The 21,390-nt window shown below is 36.7% G+C and overlaps 1 protein-coding gene across 2 annotated transcripts in view; it reads right to left on the bottom strand.

The window, feature by feature from the left end:
• POLA1 (DNA polymerase alpha 1, catalytic subunit) overlaps positions 1–21,390 on the bottom strand; it is a 204,158-nt gene that overhangs the window by 25,416 nt on the left and 157,352 nt on the right. For both annotated transcript variants that reach the window (XM_040582492.1, XM_040582491.1), the window contains exon 36: positions 18,532–18,628. In XM_040582492.1, coding sequence (XP_040438426.1) covers positions 18,532–18,628 — 97 coding nt within the window. The remainder of the gene's footprint in view (positions 1–18,531; positions 18,629–21,390) is intronic.

Here is a 21,390-nt window from a genome sequence, read left to right on the forward strand (position 1 = left end):
AATGCCATTTGCTACATATCAACATTGTAACAACAGATTTTTAAAATTTGAGCTTTTGTGACAGTGCCAAAGGTCTGAGATCTAACTCACTGACATTTTCAACCTTACTCACCTTCACCTAATTCCCAAACAATATTGTACACATTAGGAGGCAAAACAGATCCCCGAAGCACCAGAAAAAAGAAAGGTAAGATGAAAAAGAAGCTTATCTCCTTTTTATCTGAAAAGGGAACACGCTATATTCCAAAAATAGAAACATTTAATAGGTTTACCCTGCCCACCTTAAACTAAATGTTTACCGGACTGTGAGGAGCAAGATGAATGTATAATTCTTAGTGATATACATAATTCCAGAAAAAAATCCCACAGAACCTGGTTGCTTAGATAAATTTCTGGAATGGCTGCCCAACACAGAATTCTTTCAGACCATGTGCAGAGTGGAGTCTTACATCATCCTCTAGAAGAACAACCTAAAAATATTGCCATACTTGTTTGCAGGGAACCCCTGTCTATAGGTACCTACATCTGTAAGGTACATAGCAACTGTCTATGCACCTTCAAGCTATGTATTAAAATAGGAGAAAGTGCCAACAGGCTGCTCTTCCTGGATACACACATGTGCTTCACCAATACAGAATTAAAAAAAAATATATCCTTTTTTCCTTTTTAAACTTCAACTTTTCCCCTTCTTCCTGTCAGACTAGTTGTTAACAAGTACTTATTCCCCTTTAGAAAACCTCTGTGCATTACAGAGTCAAACTTTCTTAGAAAACAGTTGCCTTCACGAGTTGTTGGTGCTACAGTCACCTGATGTTCACTACCACTAGTATCTGGGACCAGGAACATCCAGTTTCCCAGTACTCACTGGTTACAGCTACTGGTTTGCAAACTCTGTATGTTAACAGCATGATATGCAAGAACCATCCCAGCATGCACTGAAAGATCTCTTTTTCTTTGTCACGTGATGAGTGACAAGAGTTTAAATACTCCACCATTACTATCCCTTTTCATGGTCCTACACATTAACTGCAAGGGAAAACTTTCAGTACAGTCACCTTCACAGGTATGAGATTAAGCGGGAAAAAAAGAAGCCATACCTGTTCCTAATTCAATTATACTTTATCAAAGATGAAGGAATCCAAGAAACAATTAATCAGATTTTACAAAATGTACACAAAAAGCCACCAAGTAACTGTTGGCCACTTCTGGTGAAGCTTACACCCTCTTCAGGAAAGCAACTTGGGCAAACTTCCTGAAAAGCAAACTTTTCACAAAGTAAATCTGACAAACTACCCCCTGCCAACTTTAACGTGCAACACTGGGGAAATGCAGCTCAGAAGATGAAGAATCACCTGGGTTCCGTGCTCAGGAACATCACCTCTGCTCTAATCTAGCACGCAGTCGCATTAAGAAATGCATTACTCTGTTTTAACACACTGGCCATTTCAAAAGAAAATGAAACCCAAACATTTCAAATTTTTTAAACAACTTCTCTTTTCTTTTCCTATTTCTCCCTGTGTGCTCCTCCTGAATTTGTCACAAGACAATACAGAAGTGGATAAAACACACACCGGCAGCTATTCTGATACCGGAGTCAGAAAATTCTTTCTTTTTCAAAGACCTCCACCCATATGATCTACAAGAATATGTATCCTCTATCCTGCCCTTCAACGGAACGCAAGACCAGCCACTCTGAAATAGTGAGAGATCATGGGTTCAGCTGCCAATAAGACATCAAGGACACAACAATACACTCTGCCCCATTGATGCAACCAGCCCCGCTACTAGGATGTCAATACATTTGTTTTCTTCCCACTCAGGGAAGCATGCCTGCTGATCATCTCCAATTTGTGAAAAGTCAGCAATTTTGAACAGGGAATACAGGAGACACGTATTCAGCAGCACAATGGACGTGAAACAGGGAAGCAGGTTACTTGGGTACCACAACATCAAGTACTTTCTGACAAAGACTGCATTAGCAGATGACAGGAGATTGAACACATAGCAAACAAAATGCTTTGCAGATTTTCCTGTCCTTGATGTTGCAGCTGATCTGGAAGAGAATGTGCAAAGTCCCTCATGCAGAGATAGCCTTTGATCTTAGTGTACTGACTTGATACACTTACAAATCTGTGCGTGCCTTTTGCCTTCCACCCTCCTTAAAGAGGGTCTACAAGTAAAATAATGAATCATCTGAGGCTGCTCTCTTATAAAGAAATACATTTTAAAAAGCCTTCTTAAATCAACTTTGTAACTGTATTTTTTCCTTTTTCATGCTTGACCTTCAAGCAGAAAGAAGAAAGATTACGTGCTATGATCTGTAGAATATTAAACTCCTCCTTTGTCTGGAGTTATCAAAATCCCTGTATTTACTGAATATGAGAAAGCAGAGGTTGATGGAGTTGGCTTTTAACTGCTAAAATCTTTTGTGGGTAAAGAATAGCTATTAATAGATAATAGCTATTCACCTTGAAGATTGTAAATTAATTTCCAAACGACCCCATACAAGAAGTTTAGTCTCTGTATTTGTCCCTTCGAAAACCAGTAGGGGCTTAGAAGAATTACACCCTCTGCTTCGCTACAAATAACCAGAAAACAACAGCCTGCTCCTGTGACAGAAGCCAGAACTCTGTCTGAAAGTGAGTTTTAACAGGCTGGTTTGCAGACCTCATGACAGACTTTTCTGAAGGAGTGGTGAGAGTTACAGCATTCTGCCTCCTCACAGTTAACACTGATGACTAGATGCCTTTTCCCAAGTCTTTACAATTAGCTGTGTATACTTTAGAAATAGGTTATTTTGGGATGTAGAAGTGGTTTATTTCAGAGCAACATGCTCCTCTCACTTTGCTTTAGTCAACAAAGGTTGTAACTGGCGAAGGATAAAGGAAAATATATTGATGTTATTTTTTATTCTTTCATGAAAAACTTTTGAGATGACCAAGTATTGTAGGTAACAATTTTCCACATTTGGCATCTAACATGGTAAATTCATTGACTATGTCCCTGGTACAACTTTTCCAGTGATACTATGTTACAGATCCGAACTAGTCGCCCTGGATCTCCTTTATAACCAATGAAGCAAAGAGGAGGCATTTCTCAAGTGCGATCCATACCAGGCTAGTACAGATGAGACCAGCTGAGCCATGTCCCGGTACTGCCTAATTCTCCCTGCTATACAAAGGAGCACAGGCTGATCAATTCGCATACAAATGCTTGAACTTTGAGACTTCAAAGCCAGTGGAGATGATGTGTATTCCCTTCACAGAGAGTTTTCTCCACTAGTATTTGGTGTGGAATGCCTGCTTTGCTTTACATAGAAAGAGAACAGCAGAACCCCTGTTCACACAGTACCTACATACTCAAGTACCTATATCACAAGCTGAACATGAACCAGCAACGAACCCTCACAGCAAAGGCGGCCAACAGCACCCTGGGCTACATTAGCCAGAACATCACCAGCAGGTCCCAGGGATGTGACCCTTCTCCTTTGCTCAGCTCTGGTGAGACATCTGGAGTGCTGGGTCCAGTGCTGGCTCCCCCAGTACAAGAGACATGGGCTGGAGTGAGTCCAACAAAGGGCTACAAAGACACTTACAGTGACTGGACCACCCATCATACAAGAAGAGGCTGAGAGAGCTGGGACTATTCAGCCTGGAGAAGAGAAGGCTCAAGGTGGGGGACCTCATTAATTTGTGTAAATACTTGACATGAGCAGCAAAGATGGAGTCAGGCTCCTTTCTGTGGTGCCCAGTGACAGACTGAGAGGTAATGAGCACAAACTGAAATACAAGGAATTCCATGTAAACATAGTATCTTCTTTTTTTACTGTGAGGGTAGTCAAATGGTAGAACAGGTTACCCAGAGAGGTTGTGGAGTCTCTATCCATAGAAATACTCAAAACCCAAGTGCACATGGCCCTGAGCACCCTGCTGCAGCTGACCCTGCTCTGAGCAGGGAGCTGGACTAGATGATGTCTGGAGGTGCCTCCTTGCCTCAGTCATTCTGTGATTCTCTCACTAAGACTGAACTGGTATCTTCTGTGCAGAAGTAGACCTCACCTCTCTCGTGTTCATACAAAAATCACTTCTTACAGTCTTGGCACCAGAAAAACTTAGTGGACCATATCATCATTGCCAGTAGAGAGGGATGATGTATGCAGTGTCTTGGTCACTTCACTGAACTGTGACCCTTTGGCTTTTTGAGCTATTTCATACTTTAGGAATATTCATCCCTCATGTCTACTAGGACCTCACTGTTGCACATATAGTGCAAGTGACAAATTTTGTCTTGAATATCACCATATACACACAACTTTAGCAGGCACATCCAGTGGTGGATCACCTATGGTCAAGCAGAAAATCCTACCTGTGGAAAGATAAAGGATCTTCTGTTTGCTCCTCTCCCTGCTTTCCATCTATCAAAGCAAAGCATCAGATGGATTTCATTTAAACAGAGGAAAACCTTTACATGTACCCCTACTCATTCCTGAGCTTGCTGCTGTTGCCTACCATAGCTCATTCCCTAACTCATCACTCACTTTCCTGTTTTAAAGGCAATGTATATCAGCTGAAAAGATAAGGGTGGCTTCTGCTATATAAAAGGCCTGTCACTGGGGTGATTTATATTATCTTTATAATTGGGATATATTGCACTAGAGAGCTTTGCTTTATAATGAAAAGTTTGTTTGACCTTCAGACATTCCTTGGGCCTCTCTCAGTTAGGCCCAGTTGGTAACACAAAGCACCCACATTGTCAGAAAATCTTAAATGTAAAAATTTTTATGTTAAGTTCAACAGCATTTTTCCCCCCTGAGTGCCGATTGCAGTTCAGTCTGCAGAAGAACTCCACATTTAAAAGCAAAGTATATATACTGATTTGAATTATGCTAAGAACATGGTTTATCATAATAATGACCTTCAAAAATGTATTGTTCAACAGAAATACTGGCCTACTCCAGACATTTAAAAACACAGCTTGCAACTGCTGAGGAAACTTCCCAGGAAGGATGTACTCCATCTGTAAAGCTGCTGAATTTTGCAGAGAGACTTCTTCCCATATCTCATTTTATGTTTAGAGGATGATAAAAAACCCCAGCAAACCACTTCTTTACCACATGCTTTTCCAGAGACTTTTCCCCTTCCCCTCTTTACACACCCAGAACAAGGTGACACAAAATGACCTGTTTTCAAACTAACCTTACTCTAGAATTCTTTCAGAGATGACTAATGCCAAGTAAGGCTCTGCCTATGATCATGCAAAGTTTTCCAATAAGACATACATACAGATCTTATTGAACACTTCCCTAATCAAGAAAAAACTTCTCACAGGTTATCAAGTACAATGACAATGAAATTCCAAGTTTGGGGAGGTCCTACTGAAAATGCAGGGCCCAACTTTAACCTCATTGGGTTCAAACAATCCATAAAAATAAAGGCTACATTCTGCAATGAACTACTTCACTGTCAAGCTGTACTGCAAATTTGTTTCACTTATTGTTGCCTCTCCAAATCTTTCAACATTTCCATTTCTCAGGACTCTCTTCTGCATTTTCTGTATTGTGAATTTTTGAACTGTTTTTTGTCAAATTAATTTTAAATGAACAAATTCATTTGTTCTTTTATGTCTTTATTCTTCTTTTGCACTAATGCTTTTTTCCTCATGTAATTCAGAACAGGCATTTCTCCTTTCCTTTATAAAATACAACCTGTTCAACAAAAAAACCCACATGAATCCCTATGACAGCCTAATAAAAAGTGACCTTAGTATTAATATTTTATTGGGGCCTTGATTACAGTACCAACATAGTGCCAAGGATTTTGATGTGACAACTGGCAGTTCTTTACCTTTTTAAGAAGCAAAGACCGAAGAAATAAATAAAACCCACAACCCATCCCTCCCTCATGAAAAAGAAAGGTTTACTTTATAATTGCTATGTAACAAACAATCCTTAACAATTCAAATCCTCTCAAAGTGCAACGTAATTTTTGAAGTGTAATGCTGAACCACTAATATGGTTTCTACAGCCAGGGTAGAGGCACACAATTAACTGAAAGGCATTCTAATGTATGAATGTGCAACGTTAAGGCTTTACCATGGTAATCACCAGTTTATCTTACCCTGTGGTAAACTGTGGTTATATCTTACCCTTCCTTCATTTGTCCTCGTAAAACCTTCATTAAGTCTGAGTGTACTGACTCTCCTTTCACATCTATTTTTTGGTGAAGGATGCTAATACAACACCAGGCCTAGGGCTTTCATGACAGTAAAGCACCAGCACCTCAATCCCTGGAAGGACATGGGTCTAAAACGTGCAGCAGGTGACACTAGATGTTGATGGCAGCAGGAAACCGAAAGCTACTTCCAATGGATCTCTAAACAGTATGGCTATTAAAAAACAAAAGGTGTGTGTGTGAAGATGAGGGCTCCTGAAAGCCCAGCATGCCTATAATTTCTCAAAAAAACCCCAAAACAACCAGAACCCACCAAAAAACCCTACCCCAAAAACTGACCATATTTTCCTGCTAAAAAGCGGTTAATGGAACTGAAAGAAGGAAAACCAGAATGCACCGATGCACTGGGACACCTGCAGTGATAAGCCATTGCCACCAAACCCACTCTTTTATACTACGTATGCTAGGTACTACACTAGAGTTTAAGACAAAGATTTTACAGTGGCTGCCCTAACTTGAATTGCTTTTTCCTTTTTAACTTAGGAATATCCTCACTTTCTGAAATGTCTCTTCATGTTGGAAGAGCTGAGCAAACCCATGACCTACACGAGTGAGGGAGAGTGCTTTTTGCAAGGGCAGCAGATACCTGGAAATGGAGGAGCAGCAAGAGCAGCAGCCAGCCACATTGCAGGTGCCTTGAAACCCAGATACCACCAGCAAAAGTGGATGCTGGAAGGAAGCTTAAAACAAGGTGTATTTGGTTACCTACACCCTATGGGTCAGTGCAGCATTGGTATGCACTAGTAGGATAAAGAACACATGTAGGTATCAAAAATCGCTAGTGTTAAATGCCATAATGGAACAAAAAGGATCCTTTTTGGTACTTGCTAGAAAACACAGGCACACATATGTTAATAGGTTAAATACTGAAACAAAATGCATGTTTTGCTTAAACAGCAAGTCCTGACTGAATACTTCTCATGTTCAAAATCTGTGACAGCAATACAATAAAACCAAAATGAAACAAAGTCTTCAGATCGTATTCAAAAGTTCAAAAAGGCATGGACACTTCACAGCAGTTTCTGAATAATATCAGTTTCTCTTTTCTGGAAACACAGAAAATATTTTTTTGCTATCTCCTTAGAACCAGGTCACCTTTATGGCTGCTTGCATCACTGTGGTATCTGAAATATGGCTTAAACTGGGAAACAATAGATAAAACTTTGGAGAACAGAAATGGGAAAAAATAGAAATACTGTTTTTAACCTTGCATTCAGATATTCAGATACTGAACCTTTGGCGAAGAACTTCTATTTCTTTCTTTCTCTCTAAATGCAACTACTAGAAGAGTTGCAGCAGTTGTGCTTCACTGAATGCATGCATTTTATGTTCCAACATCTGCTGCTTTTGCAAAATTATGGACATGTTTCCAACCAAGAAACTATACTTTTGAATTCTAAATTAAGTAATATTTGAAACAATTGAATTATGCATCAAGTTATCATGAAACTGCATGCATGATAACCAATTTAAAATCCATTAATTCCTGTACAATACAAAATTTAAGGTATGAAATAAAAAAAAATTTCCACATCGAGGTTTTGATTATTATAGTTTACCATTACTGTTCAAAAGCATGGTAGCTAATGCTCTTACTATGTACATTAGCTGTATCTGTTTTCGTCACTCACCACTATTTTTTATTAAGGATGTTTTAAACTACACATTCAGCTCTCCTAAAAAAAAAAAAAAAAAAAGTCTAACTTAAGGTGAATACATATGTACATTATTTATGAATAGTAAAAAAATGCAATTTTTAAATTTGACTTTAATGCTCCTTTGCCCTCTCAAGACTAATTTCTAAATTATTTCTAAAAAAAAAAAAATAATTAATCTGATAAATGTGCTACTGTTATGTTCTCCTTGCTGTTTATGTAACATATATTGTTACACCAGAAATATAAAATATACCATAACTAGCTATACATTTTAATTCCAAGTCTGTAAAATTCTATTAATGTCAAATATTGTTTGGTTTTTTCATCTAAATAAACTAGCTTAGGCTGTCACTCACTCCTTTTTTACTCATTTTTTGTTTTGTCTTACTGCATGCATCTCTCACAAAGTGAAAAAATGTCTATTTAAAGATAAGTGGAAATACCACAGTATGTAATGTTTTCATGTCAAAATAATTACATTATTATATTCTGAGTTAAATAATGTAAGATAGGAAAACATTCTGATATGCATTTAACAGTTGTAATCCTGGCAGGATCAAATCAACTTCTTCAAAACATATTTCTGCTAGATAAAGACAAAGCGCTCCCTAACCTCACCAGCCGCCCCTCTCACCCGTCGAAGCCCCCTCACAGAGGAGACACAAGCCAGGACAGAAGAGCACCCTGCTGTGTTTTTTTCTTCAAGACTGAGCCCTGTTTTGGCCTGAGAAGACACATTTGTTCTCAAAAGCCAATGGAATTGCATTATATGAAGTTTCATAGTTGGATTGTTACGAAGAGATGATCCTCAAAATAACTGGAAAAAAAAGAAAAAAGAAAAAAGGTAGTTCTCTCTCTTTGCACCTTGTAGAGCCGCTCTTTGTCATGGAACGAGACAAATGGAATTTGCTGAGAGAGGGACTCGAAAACTGTGCAGGTGGAGGCACAGCTTGCAAGGCACAGAGATAGTGGTTGCGCTCGCACACAGTTTTCTAAAACACATACTTCCAGCAGTTTCTCGTGCACTCTTTATTTTCATGGCAGTAACACCCATGGCTTCAAGTGCTCAATTTTTCCTTTCCCCCAGAAACAGAACAATCTGGACTGGTTGACACTGCCACATTTTTCTGATGGAGAGATGACAAAAATGTAATACTCCTTTATGAAGGGGGAAGCATTTTTTTAGTTAATAAACCAAATATAAGCTGTATTTAGACACTTCTCTGTCTTATGCTCATCTTTATACATGTATCACGCACCACTTTTGTGTCCCCTATGGAATAAAACAAGTATTTTATATTATGCTATTCTCTATATGGCCTTCTAGTCCTTAATAAAGAGAAGAATTTATCTCCATCCATTTTTTAGGGAAAAAAGTGTAACTAATTTTCATCATGTCTCTGATATAAATCCGTTGTTTGTTAAGGATACAGAAATGTATTTAAAAAGAAATATCTCCTGTGCAGTTATTATACTCACTAAATATAATAATTAAAATAATTTTATTTGCAGCATTAATGTAAATCTTGGAGATCAAATAAGGATCCTGTTTCACAATCTGTGTTCACAAATAATGATTCTATGTATCTCTTTTAAAGGTCAACATAATTCAAACTGGTTTGGAGACAAATTCTCCTTGGACTTGTATGCTTAGCAGATGTGAGTTGAGGTAATTACATTTAACATCAAGAAGATGACAGATTTGCATCACCTGTGAACCCAGGCCAAGTTTGGGAGCTTGAAATAGCTTTTGGCAAGTCTACAGTAAGAGAGTTGCCTTATGTAATAAGCACAGAAAAATTACGCACTGATACACATGCAACACAGTATTAAGTCTTGAGGTGTTCCACAGAAAGTTTTCTTTGTGTTTCTATTTCACCGTTTCCCTTGTGACACAGATATTACAATTTTCTTCCTTTTTATTAGTATCACAAATTGTGACCACTTACTATTTACGCCATCCCTTTCATACGAATTTTCTGTTACTGAAAGTATTTTCCCCTTGGTGGTTTCCTTTAATACTGTGGCATAATAAATGCATGCTTGCTGTCATGAGCGTGAGAGAAAGCTTTGTATTTCTGATGTAATTTTGATACATCACAGTGTTATAGAATGAAATAAAATCATCAAATTTAACATTTCACAATACTCTCTTCATTCAACCTACCAAAGGCAGATCAATATATAGAACAGAGTTTCTATCTGCCCAGTTCTAATAAAATATCAGGACAACAGAACCATAAAATCGCCTGAATATATTAATTTTATCTTCTCTGACATGCAGTTTGAAACAAAAAATGGTTTACTGTATGGTTAGACAAACTTATAGCCAAATATGTGCAAAGGTAATAAATCAGCATGCAGACATGAACATATTATGCGAAAACAAATTTTAAAAAAGCGGTTTTACTCAATAAAAGACATATTTGGCCCAAGAGAAATCAGCTGTATTTCCTCTGTCTTTTGTGGAAGCAAGGTTTCATTACACACATACAGGGCCATAAACAATACTTTTCCAAACATCTTTATAGCTGACACCAAATACCTGAACCAGATACTCTCAGCCAAAATACAATAAAGTTACAAACTGTGGAACTTTCTGTAAATTCTGCTACAGAATCTTTAAATTTAAAGATATGAGGTATCAATGAGAAAAATTAAGAGGCTCCAAATTTGCAGGCAATACAGTCAAGGTTTCCAACCTAATTTTAAGGGAAATCATAATTAAAGACTTGCAAGTCCTTCCACAACCCTCTTGAACTGTGCTGGCCATGAAGAAACGGAAAAAGAGAGCTGGCATTATGTACAACACTATACATCATCTTCAGTAGGTCACTGGTCTTTTAAATAATCTCTAGTGAACAAATAAGATTTCAGAAAGTTTTTAGTAGATAATTACACTTCCTGATTTTGTAATTAGTGGAACTACATGTAATTACATAATAATTATGACGGTAATTACGTAATTAAGATGTATAATTATGTAGTAAAAAACATTATGGAAATAAAAGCCATCAACTGTATAAGCACAATACATTTTTAAAAATAAATTCTGTATCATCTGTTTAAAGCTACCATTTTCCTCAAAATATCAAAGTGATTATGAGCCATCACTGGCAAGTTCTAAAATACATTTCGTGTGAGACTTAAAAATGATACAGATAATTGTATCTTTTAAAAAATCTCTTCAAAGCCTTAGCTTTACATTATCCTTCTGATGTCTAGACACATGTATACTGAATGGATTATACAGAGTTAAATTGTTTATATTTTATTTCCAATTCCCACTAAAATAATTTAAAAAAAATTAGCATCGATGTCAGAATTCCAGTATTTAACAGACAAATTTTTCTGAGTGCACTGAGACCAATGAAATTAAGGGTCTTCTAAAAGGAAGAACATGCTGGTCTTGCTCTTCCCCCTAGAGAAAACAGCTTACTGCCGTGAGAAGCAGTAGTCATTAAAAGAAGCCTTTTCACTTCTGACTTGCATTTAACAACAACAGAACTGCTCCCCATCAAAAAAACAACCCCAAACTTCATTAACAGAGATGAAAACAGACAGAGGTCTCTATAAGAAAAATGCCAAAGAGTTGCAGATAAAAAAGAAACTGTGAAGAAAAAAGAGCTTTAAAAAATACTTCTGTTTCGAGAAACTCACAAGAGAACAGATAGAGGAGGCAGATGACATGAGACTACACCACTGCATGCATTATAACAAGATGGCATGTATCTGTATACTTATACATGCACTCCTGTCATGCCACAGATTTCTCACGTTGTGGACATATCATAACTATTTTAGGTCATTATTTCCATTAATTTCATTCACAAGTAGAGAAAATAACTCAACAACCCATAACTCCAAGCGAGGTGTCACAGGCCACTAAGTTTTGTGCTCAGAGAAAGGGTACAGATATGTACAGTGTAATGGGGTTTACTTAGATTTCCTATGTTTAACAAAAAGACCACACGAGCAGAAACATAATGGAAAAAAAGTTACACTTAATATGTTAAAAATGGCAATAAAAAAGTATGATCATTATGGGAGGATAACTTAAGATTTATCATCAGCTAACTGCCCATACATTACTTCAAAAGGGTCAAAAAACCTACAGTGAATAATTTTCAGTAGTTTTTGCTTTCAAAAAAGTTAGTGAGATTTAAAAATACTTAAGAAACGGTGACTCAAATTTAAAAAAAAAAGTTCAGAAATAATCCTCTTCAAAACAACACATTAAGGAAAAATGAACAAGTGCTTTTGAAGATATACTCAGAGATTAAATTCTTGAAAATTATTATTTTACAATCTCTTCAAAACAACATGATTGGAAGACAAAGTACTTGACAGCATTTGTTTGCTTGGATGTAAAGATCACTATAGTGAACTGAAGTCTTAGCGACAGTGTCTGGAGACGTGACACAAACAGAAATGCTCGGTTTATTGAACTGTACTCTCTGGAAACAGATATGCCAAGTTTCAGCTGTTGCTATCTTAAAAAGAAATGCACAGACACATATGCATGTAGGTTATTTATATGATTTCTCCTTATCTTCCCGTGGAGAGTGCACACAGATAACTATATCCCCGTCCTTATTTATTGCAGTAAGTATTTTTTTTTTTGCAGTCTTCCTGCCAATATATTGATAAAAATGTGGCAAACTGTTCTGATGCCAGACCACTCCGTTTCATTACACTGGTTTCAGATACAATACAATTGTTCAAGCTCCACCTCACACTGCTCTCCTCCCTTTACCTGACAGAACCTCCACGCTGTACCTCAGAGCAGGAATGGCTCCTTGCTCAGGCCCATCCTTTCAACCCTAACTGCAGTTACTCTGCCTCCCTCCATCTCACCACCCTTACCAGCCGAAAGGGAGACACACACCAAACCACACCAACAAGTAGCTCTGCCAACATCCCCATGACAAATGGTCTTCCTTCAAAGTGTTACAAGAAATCTTCCATTGCAAAAAAAAAAAAAAAAAAAAATCACTTCAACCTGCTACTTGACAGACCAAATTATGAACATACTGGGGAAAAACACCCAATGCTGAAACGATAGGATTCACACAAATATCCAGAGCTGAATTTTATCTCTTTATGTCTAGGTCTAGCCATCTAGAACAGTTTCATTTTCCCAACATAATTTTGCAGTTTATTCATCCATGAACTAGGCACTTTCAGTGTTTGCATGGAAGGGTGGAATGAGGCACACAGAAAGCTGTGATAAACGTATGAAAACATCCTCTGATCATGCATTTGGTTTTACAAACCCACAGTCCACAAGTATATGATCAAAAAAATTATATTCTATTTCAACACTCCGGTCCCTGCTGTGTAACACAGTGGAGTTCAACTACTGGCCAACAAGGGTTTGAAGAGTTGTGCATTACAAACATCCTAACTAAGAATGAGGTAACAGGAACAGCATCAAACATGGAAGCAGTGTCTGTTTTAACACATTTAACACACATGTAGGTAGACATGTACAAACTCCTTAAGATTTTCTGGATGAGTTACAAAACCAGCAAAGAATGTGGTTAGACCCATGTAAAACTGCAGCTCAGTACAGCACAAGAAGCGATGCTGAAAACGCAGTGGAAGTGCAACTGGTAAACTCTTTCTGCTTATTGGAATTCTGCTTTAACTTAGCTTTTCACTCTCCTATGCAATCAAGCCAAGTCCTTTTTACTAAATTCAGCTAATTTTACACTTCCATTGACATGTTATAAAGTATCTATCTATCTATCTATGTACATACACATATATACATATTTCAAAGATGTAGGTCTTCCTAACAAGCAAGAACATCTAACCACTTTTCCCAACGTTACCCCCCTCCCATTCTCACTTTCTTCTGCCAGATTTTTTGGAATCCAACAACTGTGGGTTCAATAGTTGAAAATATTCTGGGAAAGAATATACTGCAGCACCTTTGCAGTTTCTGTCCCTGAAATACTTCAATGCCTTGCAAACAACATTTGTGACCTTCCCTCTCTCAGAAATGGGACGGTGGAAAGGTGGTGGCTTTCAGCCTCATTCTACACTACTGAACAGAAAAAAATACTATGACCAGGATCCAATTTCTCTAAAAAAATTGCAGCACCATAAACAACCTTAGTGATAGTAATGCCTGTGGAATAATGCTGCAGTCATTGTTAATAAGGAGACTGCAGCACTCATCTTCTATTTGATGCCAGGAGGGGGAACTGAAGACATCTGCGTGAGGCTGAGTAGTTGTATTGACTTTATGTGGCTCCGTTTATCTTAATTTTTAAAGGTTTTCATTTTACTGTAGAAGCAAAAGGAAAACACTAATATCTTTGATTATTTAACTTATCAATTTGAATATCGATACCAATATTTGAATGGAATAATGACATAAAGCTTACTACACTCTATTTTGATTTCCTGATGACATAGCCATAAAAATACATTGGTTTCCACTTGTGAAGTTAAGGCATACAGACAGAGCATACTCTGTCTGTATTTAAACATGTGGTTTAAAACCACTGATTGTTTACCTAGCCCTTTTTTACCCATATGAACAGAGGTTGCTACTAATTTGCTGCTCCTTGCTGCTTCTTACTGCAGCTAAAAACTGAATGTAAGAAAGTGCGGAAAATATTTTTAGTATGTTGCTAGTCACAATAGTGATCTTCTTCCTTTCCCGATTAAAAAAATAACTCAGAACCAACAGCCCTTATGATATTATTGGTATCTGTAAATTAAGGGTTTTGGTATAGCGAGATTGAAAATAAAACTGGTTTTGACCCGACTAACTCTGCAACAGTTTCTAATTTAGAAAGAGAGCATAGGAATTTCAGAATTTCACTTTGTGCAGTATGACAACTGAGAACCTTGCACTGTTTCACAATGTTAACATATTAAACTGTTATCATCATAGCAGACCTTAAACTTCCAGATGGATGGGAGCATCTGTTTGGAACATAAATGCTGCTATTAATAATAGGACTAAAGACCCGTAACTATATAACCCAGGTATTCCTGGATGGTGTAATTGACAGCTAACTTCACCAATCACTGAAACAAGAAAGCATCACATAGACCAATCAGTTTATTTTTGATTCTTAGAGGGAAAAGGTGGACCAACAACAGTATATGAGGATTACAAGAGACCACAAATGAAACATGAGTGAATGATGTTGTTGCCAATGTTGTAAGCACTGTACTGGTATAAATAAACAGAAGAACCGTCTACAAAACATGTTAATTAATCCTTCTGCTGTATTCCACTCTAGTAGATCTGACCTATTGAAGGTCTATTAAAAAAACCCAAAAAAGCGAACATGCAGAGAAGTGGAAAACTCTGCTTCTGTTCCTCAAAAAAATTCAAGTCAGTAGTTGAAAGAGACTTAGCATACAGATTTTAAATATGGAAAACTCAAAAAGAACAGTCTATCACCCATCATGCACAGAGTAAGCTTCAGAAAGCAAAATGCATCTTAGATATAGCGAAGCTCACTAAGTACAGTGAAGCACCAGAAGGAAATGTTTGTAGAACTTGACGAGTTGTAGAATCTGCATCACCAGTGGATTTTTAAATTTAGCCTATCTTTAAAAAGTAAACTATGGTATTGATCCTCTTGCAGTGAAAGGGAGCAGCTTGGATGTCTTTTTGAAGTCCCACTGATTTCACAATTATTATTTTAGATTCTGTTTCAATAAATAGTATGGACCTTCAATATAAATAGCTGAACAAATGAAACCTGTTCTGTAATTAACATTCTGTATTTTGAAGCATTGAGTATAGAAGATGCAAGTGAACTAGTAGCAAATCTCAAGGTTCTGAATGAAAGAAGATTGAATTCTTTCAAACAATGGTGGAAAACACATTTATATCTTGAATCTCTAGCCACTGAAAATTACTTCTTTTTATAGAAGAACACCCTAAGATGAATAACACCTAAAGCTGCTATTAAGAATAAACAGAATCTACAAGAAAGAAGAACTGGTCTTGAAAAATTCAGGAAGACTGGCAATCAAAGGTAGAATTGACAAAAGTCTACAGAATTTAGGCTTTGAAAAACAAGATCCCAAAACAAAGCAAAAAGCCTCACCAAACCAAAATTAAACCAGTAATTAAGTTTACTCACACAAAAAATAGAGAGAAGAGTGAAAATACCAAAGATATGCAAAACCTACATTAAAATTTTGCCTCCACTGACGATAAAGCAATGATGCTGATCACATGTCAGACTGGACAGAATGGCTTGTGAATTATGGCATGGAAACAAATTTTTTTGGCTTCACATGAGCTTCATGTTATGAAAGGAAGCTCACTAAGTCTCCATTCCAGAGCTACAACAAGATTGGCACATGAAAATTATTTCAGTCCTACAGAGTTTTACATTAAAAGCATCAAATCAGTAACATATATTACTAGAAAACAGAACACTGGTATCTATAAAATGAAAAGGTGACCCAAATAGCCTTAAGCAATTATTCTCAAGTACTGTATGCATTTTAGAGCAACTGAAAGATGTCTTCCTCACAAAGGATATCTGCAAAATGGCACAGAATTGTACATAAGTTTACTAGACTCACCCAGTTAAGCCTCTTTGAAAAGAACTAATTTTCAAAGGATAAGTAACAGATATAATTTATCTGGCCTTAACACCTGCTGCAGAACCAAAACTGAAATAATTGGCTAGCTGAAGACAACTACACAGAAACTTTCAATTAGCTAAGAAAAAGAGAAAAATACACCATGCTTAGAGAGTAGAAGGTCCTAGCAGAGTTCTTACAATTCGTTAAGAATTACTGTGGAAACTAATTTTAGTGAATTTTCTCCAATTAGTGGTAAGAGTCCAAGGAACATTTTCCAATTAAAGCACAAGGTAGGAAATTATGTGAATGCAGAAGCCACCATACTATTTTTCAGAGATAATTCATTAACCTTGAAGTCTAAAATTACAAATGAGATTAAGCAGTCCAAAATGAATAAAACCAGGAAAATTAAAAGTAAAACAAAATTTCATATGAACTCATGAATTTGGAATTACAGGAGGAAAAAAAAAACCCTTGAACCTCAAGATATCTATCATTACTTAACTACAAGTTAATGATACGAAGAGGGCACAGGTGACTCACGAAAGCATCAGCGGAAGTACTTCCAGCAAACATACAGATCCTGTGTACACGACACTGGATAAATACCATCTAAAATACCATTGTTTCTCTAGTTTCTAGTTTCTCATAGTCAAAGATTAACTTAACCTAGAAAAGACTGCACACGAAGGCACTAAGAGGAAGGATCATGCAGCAGAGACCAAGTCTTCCTAAAGAAAGTGGCATGCCTCTGCCTTAGTTTAAAACAAAACAGATGTCACCACTGTTTCCAAAAGCAGAGTAGAGAACATCAAGGAAGGGAAACAAACATTTAGTGAATGGACATAAACCAACCACAAACAAGACAGAATGGGAAAATTACAGTGAATTTTCAGTCATCACAGATGGAGGGTATGAAACACAACTTGAACAGCAGCAAAATCTTAAACAGCAGCAAAAAGGGGAAGGACCACTCACAGGTTTCAAAATGAAGTGCCATAAACTTGCAACCCTTAAAGATGTGGTGGTCTACAGTAGAAAGGATTGGATGTGATCACCCATGAAGCCTCTTCCACTCTTATATCCTTGTATTAAGCATGAGATCTACACACAAAATAATTTGGTTTCAACTAGTGGTAACATCCACCATGTAACATGCCTTCAGTACATCTACAAAATTGTATTGTATGGCTTTAGAAAGAAAATTTAGAAAGGCTGATTTTTTTAGTCTCTTTCCATCACCCAGCAAACTAGGTGGTGATGCAGGGCAGGAGTGGGGAAGACTGTCACAGCAAAGCAGCTACCAGAATGGCAGTGTCAAGCAGTAGCATCTTTTCTTCAGAGGCACCACCAAAACTGCACAGAGGACACAGTGGAAGTGCTCTCTGCGAACAATGCACTTTAATGGTAGGACCCAAACATGGCTTTATTCAGAATTCCAAGCGTTACCCCACCTTCAGACGTATTCTTCTGTCAGCTTGAAAATCACTTAGTTGCACAAAACCCGTGGATCCATTACAGCTTAGAAATGTTTTACTTCAGAAATTGTTACGGTAATTGAAAGACAAGAAGTAAAAAATATAATCTTCCTAACATTAGCTTAATCTGTATATTTAAGAGAGCTTTGTAGACAATTAGCATTACTGCTTTTCTTGTGCCATCATTTCCTCCCCGATAAAAAGTGTCTCTTCAATATTAATAGCTGAACATGTTTTAATTGGCTTTTCTTTTAGATAGTGTAGGCATATATTTTAATTTATTTACTGAAGCTCATGTGTCCTTCAGACTTCAAGCAAAGAGATTTCTCTAACGGTGTAACATGCAAGAAAAGCACTTTTCCCAAAGTGCAGTTGCTTTAAAAGAAGAAAGGAGACATATAATATATTCTTAAAGTGGTTAACTCTGATACAACACATTCCTCTTATAGGAGATAGGCAAATTCATACTTTCTTCTATTTTCTGCTTTGGATTACAGCCTTGTAGTTCAGATTAGAAGAGTACAAATGTGTAGGTCTAGTTTCCAGCATGCAAGTTGCTATTCAACTACAATTAAAAGAATTTAAACTTACCTTTCTCTTCTTCAGTAATCACTTTATCCATTGCATACTCCACATCAAAAATGTATCGGTAGAAGCAGAGCTGAGTGTACAGGGCCTTATCAGAATACTGTAATGTAAGAAGATAGTACTTAAAAACCCAACTCAGAAGTGCGTCTCTTGCACCCATTTCTAAGTCCACTATCAAAAGGTGATTCTCTGTGTTTTGTTCTAACAGTTTGTATGTTCCATTCATGTCAGATTTTGGTACTATTATAATGATGATGATGCAAAATATCTTTACTGCATCTCTACATTTTTTCTCTTCTCACTATTTACACCAAGCATTTTATATAGATCATACTGAACTTACTCATTCTTACAGAAACATAAATTAAATTTATCCATTCTTATGAATACGTGTATCACAATGATGCTCTAGCAACAAAATGAAAGTCATCAGAATGATGGGACAAAGGAGTAACTTTAGTGCTTTAGTATACAGTACAATGCAATGATCTCAAAAAAGAAAAAAACCTACCTGATACAGGTGCACGCCCCCATTGTTACATAAATTGTGAACATGCCATTCAAATAAGAACAGATGCATATATACCTTTACAGCTATGTCATCATTTTGCTTTAAACATCTGTGAAGGCTACTGCATGTTAGTAATCACACATTTAGTTCAAAGATCTGCAGGTGTGTACATGTGGAATATGATATTCAATTAAATGCCCTGAATGTCAATGATGTCAAGCCTATGTGCTGCTCCTCTAGTTCAAAAGTACACGCCTGCATGCACATGAACTAGTGTCACCATTCTGTGCACTAGAAGATTGCTCGAATAGACACAAGATCCACCTGGCCCATGCTACAACTAAACCATTTCAAGTTAACCTTCTCGAACTCTTGTTCAATAACACCACATTCCGGTCCCGCTCTGTAATACAGTGGAGTCCAACAAGGGTTTGAAGAGTTGTGCATTACAAACATCCTAACTAAGAATGAGGTAACAGTAACAGCATCAAACATGGAAGCAGTGTCCGTTTTAACACATTTAACACACATTAGACATGTACAAACTCCTTAAGATTTTCTGGATGAGTTATAAAACCAGCAAAGAATGTGGTTAGACCCATGTAAAACTGCAGCTCAGTATAGCACAAGAAGCGATGTTGAAAACGCAGTGGAAGTGCAACTGGTAAACTCTTTCTGCTTATTGGAATTCTGCTTTAACTTAGCTTTTCACTCTTCAATGCAATCAAACCAAGTCTTTTTTACTAAATTCAGCTAATTTTACACCTCCATTGACATGTTATAAAGTATCTATAACTATTAAGCAACTCATGTTGACAACTATTACTACTGCTTAGTTATTTTTTATATATCTTAACAGTATACTTCTTTCCACTTCATGTGAACCTATTTTAAAAAAAGACACACAGAAGCTTATTTTATTCCTTATTAGCTATTCTACGATATGCATCATCATTATACTATTATACACCAGTTATTTTTAGTAAATCCTGATTACTGCTTCCTGAAGAAGAAAAAAGGAGGACGACAGCGATTAAGTTATTTGTTTAGTTTTTTAGATTCAGCTGTAATTGCTGGTACACATCTCCCTGACTGCACACATGAAGCAGGTTGAATAGAACACTGAAATTACCTCCTTCATAATAGTTTGTTTTGATAATGTATTGTGTGTTGAGATGATGAGAAACAGTTGCTGTCAATTTGATTAGCCATTATATTTTTATGTTAATTGCCATTATTGGGTCCATTCTGTTTAGTGTCACCATAGAAGCCATACAATGTTAGCATAAATAACAAATTGGAGTAAATTAGGAAGATATATTTTTGCCAATTCATTTTAATTGCCCCTCAGTCCTTCCGTCGGTTAACGCAGCTGTTGACCCATAATAAGCGCTAGGTCAATATAGCTGCTTGTCAATTCAGAAATGCAAAGTGCTGTGCTGCTGGTAATGGATATACAACAACCTTTGCCAGCCAACTGAAGCAAACGAATGACAACCCACATGAAAGAATAAAGCATCAGCTATAGAGTTTAGTGACCTGATACTAGTAGGCAGGCTAATTGAAAGTCACTGCTTAAATGGATAAAGAAAATACAAAAATCAGTATGTAAAAATGTATGCATGCACACATAGACAGATATATACATACACACAGAATTATTTTTTTTTTATTGACAATGTGCTAGTGTCTCCTACCCTTTAGCTTCCTGCCACATCTTACAATTAGTAACTGGTGGAAAACAAAGGGTTTTGAAGATTTTTAGTGCAATTAAGTATGAATATTATGTCATACTTATGAAACCATGGAAGAGGTACCTTAAATTTAAAAGGACTTTAGGAATTACTTATATCATCACTTCTCGTATTTCCTTAAATTCTGGTAACTTATAGCTTAAAAAAAAAAAAGAAAAAAAAAAGAAAAAAGCCCAATCCTTAAAACTCCAAACCCAAGTAATACTTTACTTTTAGCAGTGAATTTTTTGTTTAAAAAACCTGACACCCCTAACATTATGGTAAGAACTTGGGCTAAATTTGTATCGTCATTGATGCATTCTTCCTTCCCATGAAAGACAGAATAGTAAATACATGAAAATAAAACTCTATTTTGAAGTTCTTATTTGTTCCATGATATTTGATTTCTTGATTTCATTAAGAACTGACTTCAGCTGATAAATCTGCTTCTTTGACAGCTTCCCTTCATGGAAAGAACAGCATTCTTTCCATGCAACCATTTTTTTAAAAAAGCAATAAACAAATGAAGGAACCAAAGATATACAGTTTGCATTCAGCAGTTATTCACTCCTTTGGACAGAGAAATCAAGCTTCTAATATAAAAATAACAGATGTAAC

This window comes from Falco naumanni, chromosome 2, assembly GCF_017639655.2.
Source record: "Falco naumanni isolate bFalNau1 chromosome 2, bFalNau1.pat, whole genome shotgun sequence".
NCBI lineage: Eukaryota > Metazoa > Chordata > Aves > Falconiformes > Falconidae > Falco > Falco naumanni.